The 19,734-nt window shown below is 36.2% G+C and overlaps 1 protein-coding gene across 3 annotated transcripts in view; it reads left to right on the top strand.

The window, feature by feature from the left end:
• The window catches only part of RARB (retinoic acid receptor beta), a 400,124-nt gene that overhangs the window by 315,705 nt on the left and 64,685 nt on the right, over window positions 1-19,734 (top strand). For 2 of the 3 annotated variants that reach the window (XM_072412402.1, XM_072412403.1), the window contains one exon: window positions 14,508-14,649. In XM_072412402.1, the coding sequence (XP_072268503.1) occupies window positions 14,508-14,649 (142 nt within the window). Of the gene's footprint in view, window positions 1-9,509; window positions 14,650-19,734 lie in introns of all 3 variants that reach the window. The other variant, XM_072412404.1, reaches the window with a different exon arrangement.

Below are 19,734 nucleotides of genomic sequence, written 5' to 3'. Positions count from 1 at the left end.
AATTTCCATTGACAGAAGAATGAACGAGAGCTGTACACACTGCCCTATGCTGTTCTATGGAGAGGGGTAAAGGGGACGATGGGTGAGTGGCACCTCACTATGCTCTCCTCCATAGGATTGCACAATAGTCATTCCCCATCGGTCAGTTTTAAAATAAAGGATCATTGGAGCTTTAAATTTGATTTATGGGTCCTCAGCATCCTTCTAAAGCTCCATGAGGCTGATGCTGAAAGACATGCCATCTTTTTAACATCTGTTAAACTTTGTCCAGGCTTGCCAAGTGTATTTGGACATTTTAGGAAAGACTTGCACAGGGGGCCCTCTAGGTAATATCTTACAGATGTTGGACTTAATTCAGGTCATTTTCAAGACCAGACCATAGTATCCTCATAAGCAACATCCAAACTTCACAGAGCAGTAAGAATGTAAGTAACAACACTTCATCCTAGCAAGGTGACTTACTGAGTTCTAGTAACAATGTACATTTCAAAATGGTACAAAAAAATAAATTAAAATAGATCAGTAGCTTGTTTGATGTCTACCAGAAGACTGGAACTGTTGGCACACCGCAATGAGTTATCTATATGCATGTCTAATTCTGTACTAGAAAATATAAACCTTAAAAAATTCACACACATTGTCAAGGGTATAATCTGTGTTAGGGTAAGCAATGGTACTGTAAAACAAAATGTAGATCAGACACTGTGTTATCTGGGCTTTTAGATAAGCATTACTGCCAAATAAACAGTCACAGAGACCATAGACTGAAACCAAGCATTACATGTAACTGAATGTCATGCTTGCATGGACAAGTTTATAAACTTGCAGATAAGTGATGCCTATGAAACCAGATCGTCCATGGCAGCCAGCCTAGTACATGTCATGTAGATGCAGAAAAAGAATAAAATAACAGTTAAGTTTTCATTAGCATTGGCAAGGAATGTTGTTCTTGTAAGGTTGAGACAAAATTGTCCTTATCGGTAACTGTCCAGGTGGCAATGTGGGCATATGTCATATGATTATATTAACCTAAAGTGTAAGTGAAGGCAATACTTGTGAAATCTTATGTGTCAAAAAATTAGTATTTTAGTCTTCTGTTCCAGACACTTCCACATTCTGCCATATCCTGCCATATGCAGCTTGGTAACACGTATTGAGACCACAACACCTATATGGAGAGACCAAAATATGCATTGGGTACTTTGCAAAAACTTGTTTTTTTACTTCATTAATATTTATGGATCGTACAATAAATATGGTTTTTAATTTTTCTTTAAATTTGGGCCGTGTATATAACTTGTTGATGTACAGTAGGTTTTTCTTTTGCAAAATGTTGTTTGTTTGCTTGGTTAAGAATGTGATTGGATAGTGAGGGAGTAGCAGCTCCCTGATTAGGCAGCTGTGCTTTCTCGTCCAATCATCAAGCTTTAATGGTTAGACAGTCAGCACTGTAAATTCTGATTGGCTTTTGGTGCTGTTTCTTCTTCACTGATTTCTGATGTGTCGCTGATTATAGGAGGCTGGTACAAAGACAGATAGTGATATTGTTTAACACTTTTATGGATGTAGGTATTTTTAGTTATGAACGTTGGATAACCTTTATCACAGTTTATGGCTGTGTGAGACAAGATGGATGAGGATACTATATATAGGATCTGAATATACACTTCCATGTTGATGGTCTTTGCTGTATAGTGCACAAAGTAGTTTTGCTGTTTATCCTGAGCAGGCACAGATTGGTGCCTGCTGTAATTGTTTGTTCTACTACAGATCCAGTGAGTAATCCCTACCAGCTGGAGAATGTATAATTAATATCGGACATTAAGGAGGAATACAATCCACACATTAGATCAGAACATCAGATTAGAAGATTAGACTGTTTGCTATACTTGCAGTGTTTACTTACTGATTTAAAGATGGCAGATTATTAAATACCCTCTAATACATGTACAATAGAGCAAAGTGGGCACTGTGCATACCTTTTATTCAGTTTTTCATTCATTGCTCACATCTGTGCATAATATGAGTACAACCAATTACAGTAAAGTTGATTAAATGGGTTGCAATGGCTCACTATGTGTAAAACAAAAGTAGTCTATTTCTTCTGGGCTTGTATGTCTATGGTAGATCTCACATTGCCCTTTGATCCTTTTAATGGCCGTCAAGAATTATTGCACACAACATTTGGGAGAATATAGTTATGTCATGGGAGCATGGGTGATCGGTCATTTTCAGTTCACAAACAGGGAATGCATGATAACACTCCTTATAATGATAGTGTACGTGTATACCACACAAATCCCCATACAGTATAAACGATATATAAATTGATGCTAAAAAAATGTGAAATATTTGAAATGGCATAAAATTACAGTATTCATATAATGGCCTTCTGCATGTTTATAAGCATATGGTTTCATATAGTGTATCCAAAAGCCATACCTACTTGCAGCACATAGATCATGAATCTTCAAGACATGAAGGTAAAGCATATCTAAACTGAAGAACATAAATGTTATATATTACAGTCCATAAATATATTGGCTGCATGTTTTCAGATGTTATTTTCCAGTAATACGTGCTTTTATTGGGATATTTACCAGACCAAAGTAGAGCAATAGGTTTTTTGTTAGGGTATACAAAGGTACAAAGGACACAAATGTGTCTATGCCAGAGTGACCTTTTTACTTAGCCCATCTTAGCTGTACATTCCTCGGATTGTGATGTAAGATTATATATTGTAATAAATTGTAATTTATTAGCACATAAAAAAAGGTTTCCCAGAGTACTATGGGTTATCTCAAAAGACAGCATAATAGTACCTACTTGCCGGCTTGGCTTTGTTTGAAATTTTGACTAATGCTATTTTTTGTATTACTGGATATAGTTAAAATAGGAAAATAATAATAATAATAATATATATGTATATGTGTGTGTTATATTTTCTACTTTTAACTATATCCAGTAATAAAAAAAATGTACATATCTCAAGCAAAAGTATGCATTCACTTTAAGTCATAGCAGAATGAATGTGCAAAATTTAGCCAATTCATAATGTCACTCTAGGTATTGGTGTGTAGGGAATAATAACACTGGGGAACAATTTTGAACAAATTTTTTGTTGACTTCAATTTTTAAGCTTATTTACACTAAAATAGGTATGCTGATTCTGAAAGTGCAGTTATTTTTCTTCTATGACGTCAGGTTTTTTCTTTACCGCTTATATTAATGTGAATACTGTAGCATAGATTTGTATAGGCTATTCATTTACACGCAAGTCAGTGTGGTCAGAGGTTGTGCGCTGCTCTACGTAGTGAATAAACAAAATTGATTTTTCTACTTACACACATATTTCCTTTCCTTCAGATCATGTCTGGGCCTGCTGTTTCTTGTCATAAGTGCCTAAACAACCCTGATTCATTTTGTTATATCTGTGGCAGTTTAACCATTCCCAGTGAAAGGGCGAACATCAGCACATTTGTAGAGCAAGCCTATTTGGCAAATTTCAAAGTTAAACTTGGTGATCAAGATAAGTCTTGGGCCTCTCATAAGGTGTGCAAACAGTGTGTCGGGGGTCTACGGATGTGGACAAAGGGAACACGTGATAAGATGCCATTTGGTATGCCTATGGTTTGGTGAGAGCCAGGAGATCAATTCAGTGACTGTTACTTTTGTATAGTGAAAACTTCAGGATATAACAAGAAAAATAAATGTAACATAGAGTATTCCTACCCTACGATCAGCTATACGCCCAGTGGCTCATTCAGATGAAATCCTAGTGCCAGTTTTCGTTACATTACCCTTCCCTGGAGAACATGATTATGGTGATGAACTAGGTGACAACAATGATGAAGAGAACTCTGTTCGTAAGGGATTTGATCAGCATGAGTGATTTGGCATGTGATTTGTGACTATCGAAGAAGGCTTCAGAACTCCTAGCGTCAAGACTGCGCGAGAAAAACTTACATGAAAGGTGTCATACTTTCGAACCAGAGAAATTGCATTTCTGCAGTACATTAAAACGTACAGTGACTTTGTTTTGCCATAACATACCTGGTTTAATGGAGGAATTGGGAATTCCAATCTTTAACTCAACTGAATGGCGACTAATCATTGATAGCTGAAAGCAGAGCTTAAAGTGTGTTCTCCTTCACAATAGCAATATATTTGGGTCAGTCCATTGAATTTTTGCAAAATCACCAACACAATTGGGTCATCTGTGTTGACCTTCAAATAGTATGCTTCCTTCTGGGTCAGTAATGCAGATACACCAAGTATCCCTGTTATCTGTGCATGTGGGACAGCAGAGCTTGTGAGAGGCTTTGGGTGGAAAGGAATTGGCCTCCAAGATCTGCCCTAAAACCAGGTGATCCAAACATTCTACATGAGCCACTTGTTGATAGAAAGAATATTATGTTCCCGCCTCTGCACATGAAACTGGGTCTGATGAAGCAGTTTGTTAAAGCTTTGCCAACTGAAGGAGACTGTTTCAAGTACCTCATTTTGGCATTTCCTAGCCTGTCATTTGAAAAAATAAAGGCCGGTGTGTTTGATGGCCCACAGATTCGGCAGCTTATCAATGATGAACATTTCATCAGGACATTGTCAGAAGTCGAAAAGAATGCTTGGTTATCATTCAAAGCCATTGTAAAGGACTTTCTTGGAAACACACAAGCAAATATTTACACAGAAATTGTCCAGAAACTCTTGGAGAGCTACAAAATGCTTGGCTGCAATATGAGCATCAAGGTGCATTTTCTGCATAGCCATCTTTCTAACTTCCCGGAAAACCTTGGTGCTGTCAGTGATGAGCAACGTGAACGATTCCACCAAATTTTGAAGGTCATGGAAGGATGGTATCTGGGTAGATGGAATGTACATATGATGGCTGACTATTGTTGGAGCATCTGGCGGGATTGTTCTAACACTGAACACGCCAGGAAAAGCTATAAGCGTAAAATTTTACATTAAACCCTTACCCGATTCATTTTCAAATGTTTTACTGTAAAAAAAAATGTCATAGAGTAATAATAAATACTTTGTATGAACAAAATAAATTTAAATAAACAAGTTATTATTTCATTCTTTTTTCATTGTATGTAAAATTTGTATGTTTATTGACAAAAATGGAGGGTACCCTGTATCATAAAAACTGGATGTGATAGCGAAAAACTGGGGTCATTTCTGGATTCACCACTCAAAAACTAGTAAAAAACAAGTGTAAGATCTATCTCAACAAAAAATGCGTTCCCCAGTGCAATGGACAATTACTCTTACGATAAGCAGTATGTGCAGTGTTCTGTTACAGGGGGTATTTAACTTTAACCATTATCCATGTGATTGCCTAAGTCCTCCTTTCCTTGTGTTTGGGCTAAGGTTGATCAGGTTGCAGGTGACTTTCGCAAGGCATGTTGACTTAAATTGGGATAGAAGCTAGGATAAACCATGGTATTGTCTCTATAAGAAGCAACCTCTGTTTGAAGACAATGCTGCCATTGTTTGACCATTAGCATGTCTGCAGGTGGTTTGCGTAGTCTTACCACTAGTGTAACTTTATATCTTTCACTACTTGGTAACATAATTCTTGTAACAGTGACAACTTTTACATTTACCTCTTTGGTTTTTCTTCTCATTCCAATGTTTCTTTCCTAAAACATCTGTTGTAGGGTTTCAGATTATATTGGTGCTATAAAATAATACATTAATATCTTATTATGCAGTAGCATATGGCCAGATTGAAGTTTCTGAGCAAAAAACTATGTCTAGAAGATCAATGATCTGTGTGCAGCATTTAAAAAGTAGTTTGCATATAGGAAACGTTTAAAAAAGTTTTTGAGGAACTTTAAAGTTTAAATTCTTCAAAATGTAGAACAAACAATACATACATGTCTGATATGCATAAGTTAAATTGGCAAAGGATTTGTTATATTGTACAGCCGAGTGGATGGCTCATATATTACCTTGTTTAGCTTTTGTCACAGTCTAGATTCAGGCTCCGAGTCCAGTAGATGGAACAGCAAACAAGCTCACAGTGAAAGTAGGCCTGGTTTGGTTCACACAGTAGCAATATAATCCAAGAAGCGTAATCAGAAGATTAGTCAGTAAAATAGCAGCCAAAGATCGGTACACATCAGCAAACAGGATCAGCAGTACAAAACTGAGATATTGGCAGGAGCACAATAATCTGGCACAGAGGAAGTTCCACAGAACCATTTTAAGGGAGTAGCTGGGAGGACCACGGGAGTTCAGAGTTCATCAAAGAACAGAATCAGGCAAAGTTTAACTCAGATCAGTTACAGAGCTGTCCAGCACTTCAGGTGGCTCAGTGCAATGGTCCACTGCCAGCCACTGCAGAAGCCCCAGGTTTGATGCTTTACAACTTCTGGTGTCACTTAATTGACAATGAAGCTGTGGCTTTATGATTTCCATTGGCCAATACGCAGGCTAAAGAGGGAAATTTGACTTGCAACTTGCACAGCTAAATAATTAAATAAGGCTTTAGTTTCCTTGGCTAATCGAAATCAATGCATTAAAAATAAAGTAAAGGAGTAAAGGAACAAGTGTTCAACCCTATAAATGAGGGAGTTTTGCCAGTCTTTAGATGATCATCAGTCGAACGCAGGTGTCATATTGTAGACATATTGTCCCTGATTTATTAAAGCTTCCCAAGGCTGGAGAGGATACACTTTCATCAGTGAAGCTAGGTAATCCAGCAAACCTGGAATGGATCTCCTAAAAGTCATTAGCTATTTGTTAGCAAATGTTTTCAATCCTGGACCAGATCTATTCCAGGTTTGCTGGATCACCCAGCCTCACTGATGAAAGTGTATTCTCTTCAGCTTTGGAGAACTTAAATAAATCAGGGCCATTGTAAGAAAAAAGAAGCACCCCGCCATCCACCCCATTAATCGTGACAGACAGATTCATCCTTACTAACAGTTACTAACTTTTTATAGAGTTGCTTTGTCAATGTTAGGTGCAGAATGTTACTCCCATAGAGTGCATGACTTACCCATATGAAGATTTCCTAATCAGATACGCTGGTCCAATACCAAACACTTTATTTGCACTTTCTTTTTCCTACAGAAACCTAAAAATTTCAATACTGCATGGAAATCGGCTTTTGAAAAGCTGTAATACAATATTATTTTTTCCTCACTAGCCATGACTGCATCCCACTTGTATTTTTATTAAGCTGAAGTATTTTAACTGTCTTCTGACAGACCTTAAGGCCAGAAATAAAGCCAAATATATTTCAGTCTCGTTTTACAGTGTCATAATTTGTCTTTGTGAAGCTCTAATTAACATGGATATTCAGTGCGTTCATTAGTCTTGTTTTATCTGAGGTAGTGCCTGACAAAAAGTCAGTGCGGTTATCTTAAAAAATATTTGCAATGGTTATGAAAGTGTATGTCTAATTAATTTGCTAACAGTTGACATTAATTAGCTAATATGTCATTGCATTGACTTATGGGGAAGAATAGAAGCAGTACTTTACACAGTTCATGCTTGAATTCACAGTTTTCAAGGAAGATAAAACAAGCATTACGCAGTGAAAGTGAAGGGCAATGTGGCTTGTTGGTTTGGAGAGGTTGTGGAAGCTGTGGTCAAATCAGTATACATTTACCAGTTGTAGCACTCAGAACTTCAGAAGTTTATTATAGTTGTGGTTTTGTGCTGGGACTGCTGACTTGGGTGACAAATGAACCTATTTATACAAGGCTTTGACTATAAAGAAAATATTTTTTTATTCTTTTAATATACAACTTTTAATATAGTACATCCTTTTCATTATTCCCTAATATGCTGTCAGCCATTCCCTGCCAGTATTTTATGGAACCCCATGGTTCTTCCAGAGATTATCAGGGGTTCCTCAAACTGTGGCTAAATGACAAACCATTTGATGGTGTCCTTATAGTTTTGGGGCCAGCACCACTTGGTAGAATCAGCTGCCTCTACCATAAAGTTGGCATTCTTTCTTCTAGCCACCAATTTGAGAGACGTTTTCAGTATTGTCCCTCAACTGATTTTAACAGGGGTTCCCCAAAACTAGAAAATTAATTCAAGGGTTCCTCAAAACCTGAACATTTTTTCAAGGGTTCCCTAAAACCTGGAATTGTTTCAAGGGTTCCTCAGTGGTACAACGGTTAAAAAAGGCTGCACTTGGTAGATTATACCAAACCAAGCAACCTATCATCAGAAAAGTAAATTTGGACCGACCAAACCAACAAACCGACATTATACCAAACATTATACCATAAGTTTCCTAATAAGATAAACCCCCGTCTACTAACTCAATAAGTTCTAACTTTTTTATCTGACTTTTTACAAGTAAGTGAAATGTACTTGGGAATGTATCATACTTACCAATACTTACAGTATAATAAGCAGTAAGGATGTCTATAAAAATGATTGTTTTCTAAAATATAGGACCTAAACTCAGTTTGCACTAAGGGTTTGTAATGGTTTTAAAATGAGCACTCTGTATTTTTGTGAGATCATGGGAAACAGTAGTAGCTTATTCAAGATCTCATGTGAGTGCTAAATGTTATGTCCAGGTGAAGCAGATACAAAGAGGTACATAAACTACTGTATTCTTTTTTTGTAATTTTTTTTTTTTGTTATATTGATATAGATTAACTTGCTGGAAGGCAACACTATCAAAGTTCCTTTCTATGGGCCACCAGGTCAAGGCACAGCCATTAGTTACATTTAATGTTGAAGGTTTTTTGTTACTCACCCAAGTTGAATCCTGAGTTAAACCATTTGAATGAGTTGTAAAATGTCTAGGTAAATGTGATTACTACTGTAAGCACTACTAGCTACTACTGCTAGCTGGTTGCATTTTGGAAAGAAACCAGTGAACAGAAAGCAAACTCAAAAACTGTATGCAGATAATGATGAAATCCTGTTCCCATGAATCAGCAGCTTGAGCCACTGCGTTGCTTATAAATAAAGTTACCCAGGTATGTCCTGATTGCAAGAAATGTATGCAGAATTATCTCCCAGGCTTTACAAAACACATGTTTTATCATAAAGTGTATTTCCAAGAAGGTATGAAATATTCCAGTTAATCTAGTTTTACATGAAAAGGAAAAAAAATAGTACCTTTAAGAATGTGGCTGAACATTTTGTGATTTCTTGCTGCATAATAATAGTTTAAAGAATGGAGGGGCAATACATCGGGTAAAGTAGAGGCAAGAAAGCCCACTGCGGACTTCATCCATTCTGTGATATACACAGACAATGCAAGACAGACCACCCTAGGGAGCACACAATAAAGCCGGGAGGCCAATTTGCTCCTTAGCTGTGAAGAATTATGAAATGCATTGGATTATATTTTATAATGACTTACAGCTCTTTTTGGCAGTGAAGCTTATTGATACTTACTGTGAAATATTTAGCAGAGCTAAGTACCATTATATTTAGCAGGTGGTTTTACAGTTATCAACAAATGTGTACTTTTCAGCAGATATTCTCTAAATTATACTCTCCTTACTGCCCATCAGGGACGCCTCCAGAAAATAAACCAACATCGGTACCTTTTGGTGGCTATTTTTCACGGCAAAGAAGCAGCGTTTGTAGCAAAATAAAGATAAGTGGCTATAGATATTACCAGTACTTACCATTTGCTAATGGCTCATTCTGATTGTTGTCTATGCATGGGAAATATGGAAAAACATATATAGTGCACATTTCAAACAAGTTACACAGTTGGATAGAATATAGTTTAAATTTGCTTTGTCGTAGATGTAGGCCATTTGTCAGGTTTGGAAGTTTAAAACTGTTCACAAAAAAGTTGACTTTAACTAATTATGGCCATTTCAATTCCACTGATATTTTTTGGTGGTTTATTTAAAACAGACGACCATTTGACATAACTGATATACTTTTTTGTACCATTTAAAATTATTCCTTAAGGCAGCTTTATGAATTGTGTGTTTTCCATGACTTATAGAAATTTTGTTTCAGAAAATATATTTAAATAGCAGTAATGTCTCATGAGCAAATTATTATCAAATAGGGGCCACGACAACCTTTCGTAGATTATGTTTCATTAATTGGACTACACCAGACTGCCAATAAACTTAATTGATTGTTGGCTGCTTCAGAATTTGGCATATTGTATTCATAAATAAAAAAAAACGTAGCTTTTAGTGTCAAGTTTTAATGAATTAGCTGGACTTTTATTTTGTGTGATATAGATGGTAGGGTAACAGTATGGATCTCAAAGGTAGCAACTGTTGCTGGTTAAGAACACTACTCCATTGTATTGAAAGTCATGCCATCCACACAAATTGGTTATGGGAAGACTAATATAGGACTGCTTATGTTAGTAGAAAAAAAGTAGAAAAAGTAAAAAAAAAAACCACATCTCCATGATCTTCTCATTAGTTTCACCATGTACAGAGACTTATTAGTCTTGCTAATAGGTTCATGGTCACGGGATAGCCTAGTCCGGCACTGACCTATTCAAGATTGCTTTTGTTTTTCCTCTGTATATTAAGTTTTTCCTCTATATATTAATATATCATTTACAATTTTATTATGTTTGCAGGATTTTTTTCCAGTTTGCAATTAGCTTTCCAACATTTTTTCTAGCCAATATCATCTAAAGATTTTATTGAATATTGTAATAAAGTATACGTAAAGGGTGCATGGGTCTATAATATGTACATTACACATTTGAAGGGATCTGATATGTGTAATTTACAGAACATAGGGATCAAAATATATATCATACATTGTTCAAAGGTCAGGAGTGTAGTGAACAAAATATCTTATAATTCATTCCACAAGCATATGCAATCTCACACACATCCATAAAGCCACAAACTCACACCCACAGACATTTACAAGTACACACATTCACATACTGTATGTTTACACTCCTACTAATACACCAATAACCAACATCATCTTTCACGTACCTCTGCTACCATGACTAGGTGCCCCTCGAGCCTCTAATTCCTTGTCTACTGGACCCCTCCAGAACCCTATCAGTGTTGACGTGCATCTTATACACAATAACTCATTACTGTAACTTTTTAACATAGCCAACACAGGAAATCATTCTATACTTTCCTTCTCTGCTCGGATTTGACAGACTACATTGGAGCCTGGCAGAGGAGGTAAGTATTGGAACTTCCTGTGCTGACTTTGTTCAATTGTTCAGCAGCTTCAATGTGGGTTTCAAGCCAAGGAAAGCAACTTGGCGACTGGGTTTTGACCCATAGGCCTTATGGTATTATTATTAATATTAAACAGGATTTATATAGTGCCAACATATTACGCAGTGCTGTACATTAAATAGGGTTGGGCGACTCAGATCTAGTTGGCAATACACAAATAGCTGTCTCTGCTTTGAACCAAATTCCTGGACTTTCTTTCCTACTTACCTCTTGTAGGTTTGATCTATATGGATAAATGTTTTCTTTAACTACTAGAAGATATATTGTTCCTTAATTACTACCTCTAATTGAAACCTAGCATTTAATAGTTGTAAAGAAAAGTGATTGTATTTTTTAGAATACCATTTCGCTGTTATTTGAAGCCAGACATTTTAAGCATGACTGGAGGTAAGACAGGGATTTGGCTTTTGTTTAAAAAAGATTGCTCTCCTCTTCTAAATGTTAGGAGGTAAAAAAAAATTGTTAAGTAGGCACTTTTCTACTTCTGCAACCACATGTTTTTTGCAACAACATGACATAAAATATGTAAATGCTTGGTTGTAACACTATGGATGGTGAAGTAGACAGGATTGTTTGTTGAAATACAATACCTGTGATATAAACGTGTGTCTCATTTATTCCACTGGTAACAAAATATGACACTTTGAGACGCAGTGATAGTTTCATCAATAGAGGAGTTACGCCAGCTCAGTTTAAACACTATGAATTCAAGTCGAAGCTGAGCCGTGTTAAGTTGTTAAGAACGTAAGCCGATAAGACAGCCAGTGTTCTACCTGTTCTTGTCAGGGCTTCTAGAACAAATGGATGACCTTACTCATCCCATATCACAGGATAAGATATAAAGTGCAAAAGGGATTTTTGCCAAAGCAGAGTTGAAAGCCCCTGTACAACTTACCAAAACTCTTCAACATTCTACAGAGAACAGAAGAGCATGTTAGTTTAAAATTGGGTCAAAATCTTTATCTCCACCTTTAACCCTTATTTCTTCCAGCAAAGCCTGCTATGATGTTCAGATTTTTAATCAAACACAGTACTGCATGTGTTTATTTAATGTTTATTTTTACTTTTTTTACCTATTATTTTTAAATGTGTGTGTATATTGTTAATGTGGTTGAATCAAAAATGTATGCAGTGAAAGTGTAACAGGATGGGCAGCGGAAGCAAAAGAAAGAAAAGGTGTTCTTACTGTTCCAGGTGCAAGCACAATGTAATATGACTTCCCCCTATTTTTACTGAGTAGTTTAAGAGGGTAAAGGTGGTTGTTTAATCCAAAATAACTTTAGCCCCTTCCCTTGTATACTTCAGTTTCAAAAAGAGAATATAGGAGTTTATTAATTTACCTCTTGCAATCTCTTATTTGTTAAAATAAAGCCAGGCACTTTACCAATAATCACAGTTTATAATGGGTCAGGGGCTTTTTAGTTTTCCAAAAGCCTATATGAACAGGGGTCCACTCCAAAGTCTATGGGGAAAAAGCTGCATATGCACAATGCTATAGGGAGGCCCTAAGCAAAGCATGATAGGCGTAGGGCCTACATAACAGGATGCAAGGAATAGCCCAGGGGGGAAAGGTTTAAAGAGAAAGAGGGATCAGTAGTGGATTGGTTGGAAGTTAGGGGTCTAGTAATGGGAAGTAAAGGGTTAAATAGGGTTGGCTGGAAGTTTTTAGAACAGTTTTTGGGAAAAAAAAGTTTCTCCCCCTCCCATCCCTATAGTTGGGGTGGGGTGGAAAGGGAAAAAATAGGAGCGGTTGGGGTCTTGGAAGGTAAAGGTCCTTTTGGAATGGGGGGACCAATTTGGTGGGCTGCCCCTTAAGTAATTTTTGGTTATTGTCCCTGAGGCGGTGCTGGGCGGCTAGGGGTCATTGTGGTGTGATTTTTTTGAATTGAAAATCTGGTTTGGTGCGGATTTTGCCTTCTGAGACCTGCACCCTTTTTTGAGTTTAAAATAGGGAGATGGGGTGTTTACAAGAAATAATGTTGTAAAATTGTGGGAGGTAAATTATTGAATTATTTATGTTATATTTAATGTATTTGTAAAAGTTTCTTGTTAATTATATTTTGTAAATAGTTATATATATATATAAAGATCTTGTTTTAAATAAATGTCTGCCTTGTCAGCTTGTTTTTTAAGGAAAGGAGAGAGTGAGGGGGGAAAGGCGGGGGGCTGGCAAGCAGTGGTAAAATAAGTAGGGGTAGAGTGCAAGATCTGAGCTACCCTGGTCATGGTTTAGTAGAGTTCGAAAATCTGCCCCATCATGCCCTTGAATCAGATTGCTCTGTAATTTGCAGGTCCTACCACTTTTTTTTCATGGGCGTAAAGTAAATCCATCTGTTTGACTTATGGAGAATGGGAGAATCATAAGACTTTGTGTGGTCCTTGGATAAATTTGCTGATTTAAAGATCTGCAGTGGGGCTGCAGTATGCTTAGGGAGGGCAACGGCACATTTGAGAACAAAGTTCTATACAATTTTACAAGCAGAACAAGAAAACAAAAAAAGGCAGATCTCCTCCCTAAAGAACCCTATAAACTCTCTAATATCTCATAAACTACAGGAATTTAATTAGAAATGTGCTTTATGCAAATATCAATCTTTTAATTTAAACCACATTTTTAAATTAACATCATAATCAATGGTAACATGTATGACGTTATTAAACAATTTTGATGTGTTTCTAATACATTTTGGTACTTATTTTTGATATTTATATAGAAGTAAGAGCTAAATAAATGAGCATTAGAACTCAATTGATATAAGGAGAATTATACTTTTAGGTTGAGTTTAATAGTGCAGGGGCAGTCATCTTGCGCTCCTGTCTTTCATCCCAGCTATAGGTCACAAGGATCATGTATGTAATACGTCATACATATGTCAATAATTGGTATTTGGAAAGCATTAGCCTGTTATACACTACTGTATACTGAATTGCAGATAGTAAGGTTCTTACCATTGTGAAATAAAGGTAAGGCTGTTGAAGTTTCTACATCTTCATTAACAGGCTAAATTGTACATAAACTTCTTTCCATCTGGCCATCAGTAGGTATTATACAGTTTCTCTGCAGGTACTCCGATCCTGTATCAGTTTCCTCGCTCCACATCATAATCTGTTCCATATACTTCAGTGTTAAATTAAGCAGCTCACTCTAAGCAGCAAGGAAAGCGATACAAAGCTTTTAATTTTTCATATGGGTTTTGAAGGGTCACATTATCCAGCATATCCATTTAATGATGTTTAATTAGCTAAATAGGGCAATCTGTGGATAGTATACCAAACGGTTGTTTCATATGACTCTTTTTGCCTGTCTCACTCTAGGGCTTCTTCCGGAGGAGTATTCAGAAGAATATGGTTTACACGTGTCACAGAGAAAAAAACTGTGTTATCAATAAAGTGACACGAAATCGTTGCCAGTATTGCAGATTACAGAGGTGCTTTGAAGTGGGAATGTCCAAAGAATGTAAGTTGACTGCTGGGTATTCATGATTGTATCAGTAACAAAGATGAAACGTGTTGGATTTATGAAATGATTTGATTTCAATGTCCGTGACATTCCAACATGACAGTAAATGTTTTTATTTAATACCTCTAAAAACGATATAAACAAAATATTTAACAAATTTATGGTAATAAATGTAAAACAGTGTAAAAAATTGAAGGAAACAAAAGGTGTTTTTAAATACCTGAAAATTTAATCTCATCCAATTTATCAGTTACTATTTATAATAAAATGTTAAACAAGCTCATTAAAAAATATAAAGTATGGTTCTCCCTGAATATAGCACCCCCATCCATACATGCATATGAACATTCACACTTGCTCATTATAAATTTAGGACTTTTTTTTACTAAACTCTAGGCCAGCATCCTTATTCCTTTGTATGTGTGATCTGTTTTGCCTGGTGAAGGATTTGCACATCGTGTAGTGATCCAGGCATCATTAGCATAGCACACTACTAGATACCAACTTTTTGTATAACTGCTCTGTAGACTATATTTCATTTTTTATGTCCCAGCCTATAAATGAATAATTGTGGTACACTAATGAGATTATCCCATCATGAAGCTTTAGGTGTTAGATTGCTTTACCCAGTTCAACCAGTGAGTGGTTGCCATAAACTAATCTTAAGAAAGGTTTGGGTCTTTTGCCACATATAATAAATATCAGCATTTGGTCATTTTAATTATTTTTTAATTTAATTAAGTTTTTTTAATTTTTAACAAGTGTTATTTTTACATCTGCATTGAGTTTAGCTATCAGTATAAATCCAAATCAAACTACTTCTCTCAGCCCATATTGGAATGAAACACTTAGATTGTGTCTTCTATATAGGTGATGAACTATTTTTAACTAGCATTCTGCAAAATTACTCCAGAGCATTTACACACATTAATTGTATCACTATTAAAAAGAGCTTAGGTATGTCCGCTGATGGTGATGTGTCCTGTAGTTGAAGCCTTGGCTAGCTGGCTAGAAAATCAGCAATCAGCTGTTTGCTGATTTTCTGTTTTGAAACCTTTGATTCCTAAACGTTCATCACTTGAAGGAATTCCATTTGTTGTTTGTCAGTGTTTATATTATTTTAGTGATGCATGGCGCTGCTTTGTTCTTTGCATTATTATTCTAGGCTCAGAATCTCAAATCCTATTAGTGGATGCCTCTGTCTAAGTGTGTTTCTATTTATCCGGTCCCAAGTACACAGCACATGTTTTATCATAAATGAGCCTGTATAAGCATTTACTTCTCCATAATTACAGCACAGTTCATGGTAAATACAGATATTGAGTGTTTTGCCACTTTCTGACCATTTGTAACTTTTAAAAAACTGTAGGAGTGCCAACAAATGTTCAATGAATATTACAGTTTGCAGTCATTTTACTATTTCTGAGTGCAAAAGATTTGCAACATTAGGTAGAAATAAACCCAAACACTAATATCTAACATAATGGGTCTGATTTATTAAAGTTCCCTAAGACTGAAGAGGATAGACTTGTGGGAGAACCTGTATGATCCAGCAAACCTTAAAATGGAATTCCTAAATATAATTTGCTATTAGTTGGCAAAGCTTTAAAAACTTACCCATTGGGCCTGATTTATTAAAGCTCTACAAGGCTGGAGAGGATACAATTTCATTAGTAAAGCTGGGTGATCCAGCAAACCTGGAACGGATCTGGTCCAGAATTCAAAACATTTGCTAACAAATAGCAAATGACTTTGAAAAAAATCTATTCTAGGTTTGCTGGATCACCCAGCTTCACTGATGAAAGTGTATGGAGAGGTTTAGTAAATCAGGGCCATTACGTGCATGTGTATTTCACTCTAGTATCAGGAAGCCATTCTGGAGCAATGATATGGATGCTGGAGCTTAGAGCTAATGCTAACACTGTAAAAAAAAAGTATGCTTTTGGATTATGGTTGTTCCACTATATAAAGCTCTACGGTCACCTGGATTTTCAAGTATCAAGTTATTTAATGAGCACAAAATATTGCGTGATTGAGAGATGCCATAGCAGTGGTTGACTCAGTAAGGACATATTTCAGGGGTATTCTAATTTACATTTTCTCATAAGAGATTAAAATGCAAAATTCCAGTGTCTGTACAGCATCATTTGTGCAGCGTAACCTATTGCTACAGAACACTTTTGATTAAATATTCCTTACAGGTCCGGATTTTTCAATTCCAATAATGTATATCCTTACCAGCAGAGCAATTGCAGAATTTTAATTATTTTGCCAGCTAAAGGACAAACATAGGAACGAAAAGAAAAAGGACTACTTCTGTTCAAGGGATTACACTGAATAACAAATCCCCTTGGTAACTCATTCAATTAACATGTTGCACCATTTTACTTAAACAACTGCTGTGCTTAATTCATTTTAATGTGTTTTAGCCCTTAGTCAGTTTGAGCTCTCTAAAGACAGAGGTGGGAAAAGATTTGTTGGATGGCTTTGTGTATATGCTTTAATCTACAAAGCTGTGATTAAAAGTTTCTTCTTTAGTCTTTAAAATAAAACTTTAACAACTTTCTAGGGTAAAATTTAGCTTGCATGTCACACCTGAATACAGGCCAACAGAGTCACATTTACTGACCTAGCTGATGTTCTGTTGCGTTGCATGTGTGGTGAACACATTTTCAGTTTTTTTAAGATAAAGGCAAATCAGAAGCAAAAAGGTCAATGTCTAAGGTTACAGAGATTCAGCTCACAGTAATTAAAAATCAAAACTAAAAATTGGGATATCTGTACATGCACTTTGTATGTAGAAATAACCCTTAAGTCGTGTTACTTACCTGTGCATAGTCAAACAAAAGAAAAATGGAATGATCCTCACTCTGGTTGGTATAAATGTTGCATTTTCGATATATAGTATTTTTTCTAATTACAGGAATTTTGCATATTGTGGATGCACTTATACTCCCATCTAGGAGACAGCAGATAGATAAGGGGACCTGGTGTATAAAATACTCTTTATCCCATCTCCGTCTCAAAACATTCCTACTTATTTTTTTCAAAATCTCTTTATTTCTTCTTCTCAATTGCATTATATATTGTATTGCTATCTAGTATATATATGGCTTCTTTATTTTCAATTAAAGGACAGAACACACAAATAGTGTGTAGCTGTATCTATAAAACTCCCAACCTGTCTGATATGAACTCGTTACAGTAATTGCACTACTTTTTGGGGTGGGTAAAAAGTCTGGGTATGGTACGCTGAGAATTAGATGGGATTTACAGTTTGCTGTTATATTTTAACACCATGCTCATTCATGAGCTGGTGAAATAAGAAAACACTTAAAGTACAGTTGTGATTTTTACATGGGTGTAACACTAAACTAATAAAAGGAATGGAGGAGCTCAGCTATGATGAGAGATTAGCTGAACTGAATCTATTCTCCCTTGAGAAGAGACGTTTAAAGGGGGGATATGATCACCCTGTATAAATATAAAAATCGTCCATATAGAGAACTCTTTTCCTGATTATTCACTTTAAGATCGCTATAAAGGGCAAGAGGGCACTCTTTGCATTTGGAGGAAAAGAAGTTTACGCTCCGGATAAGGAAGGGATTCTTCACTGTAAGGTCTGTGAAAATGTGTAATCTGCTCCCTCGGGAAATAGTTTCAGAAACTACTATAGATTACTTTAAGAAAAAGCTGGATGCTTTTCTAGAAGCACAGAATATATCTGGGTATTAAGGATTTAAAGTAAAGATAACAGAGACTGTTGATCCAGGAAACATCTGATTGCCTCTTGGAATCAGGAAGGGATTTTTTCCCCTTTTGAGACAAATTGTACCAGGGTTTTTTTGCCTTCCTCTGGACCAACTATGTCTTATGGGGTTTTATATTTGGGATATGTTTATTTCCCTAGTGGTTGAACTTGATGGATTTGTCTTTTTTCAACCTGACTTACTATGTAACTATGTATTTTACTATGTAACTATGTAACTTTCTGGTATTAAAGAGCATGTGGTTTACTCCTCTTACTCTCATGTGACAGCCTTGGTACTTAGCCCAGTTCTGCCACATTTGTCCTGTGTAAGCTCTGTCTAGAACAACTTGGAGCCTACTTGGAGCCTTTTTTCTAGTGGCTAGTCAAAGCAACAGGCAAGTGAACGTAATAACAGTATATACTGCTTAGGAGGGAACACTGTTTTGCTTTAAATATACAATCCAGCTAATCTGAAGGCATAACATAATTATACCACACAGCCCTTTTGAAAATACTGCTTTTTATTTGTTTGAACCTGTGGTAAGTTATTTTATATTCTTGACTCTGTAGAGCTTGTATATTCATGTATTGCAAGTATATTCCACTGTAGCCATTATCAGAAAGCCAATCTGGACCAATCATGTGCTGCCATGTTTTTTGTGTTATCATATCTTTTAAAGACTTTGTAGATTTTATTTCTACTTTAGGTCTTTTTCAGGTGCCTACTCTCCCCCTATTGCAATATACTATATTACTAGAACAGATTCCTTTTACTTTGCAAGTCTCTTGACCTCTCAGCAAATGTATCTTACTCCTTGACACAATGGCTAAATGTCTTCCCCAACTAGCTACCCAAAACTCTCTTGTCCTACATGGCTTGTTTACTGGATGTCCAGACTACATAAAAACAAGTAAAGCCAAACTTTGTACAAATGTCTGGAAAGGTTTTCATTTATCCAGGTCATTGTATATCTAGTAGTAGTTAGTCACATTTAACCGGACGTGTAATGTTGAAGACATTTCACAGCTTTCACAGCTCTCAAAGTTGCGTCATCAATTCTGAACTAATGAAACAACTTGAAAAGCTGCAAAATCTCTTAGCAGTACAAGAACTAATCCACTTGAAAGTGACTAATACTTGACAAACTTTGTAGACTTTCTAACTATAGCCTTTGTAATTTCTACTTTGGCTTCGATCACAAAGATTTTTACAGATAGCGTACGTCTGCTTTGTCAGCTTTGTCACCATTAGACGCTCCGGACTATAAGACGCACCAGGTTTTCCGCACGGGAAAACAAGAAAAAAAAAATTCATTTGATTTCCCCTGAGA

The sequence above is a fragment of the Pyxicephalus adspersus genome, chromosome 5 (genome assembly GCF_032062135.1).
Source record: "Pyxicephalus adspersus chromosome 5, UCB_Pads_2.0, whole genome shotgun sequence".
Taxonomy (NCBI): Eukaryota; Metazoa; Chordata; class Amphibia; order Anura; family Pyxicephalidae; genus Pyxicephalus; species Pyxicephalus adspersus.
The sequence above is the reverse complement of the archived record's forward strand: the minus strand, read 5'-3'. Positions and strand labels throughout refer to the sequence as shown.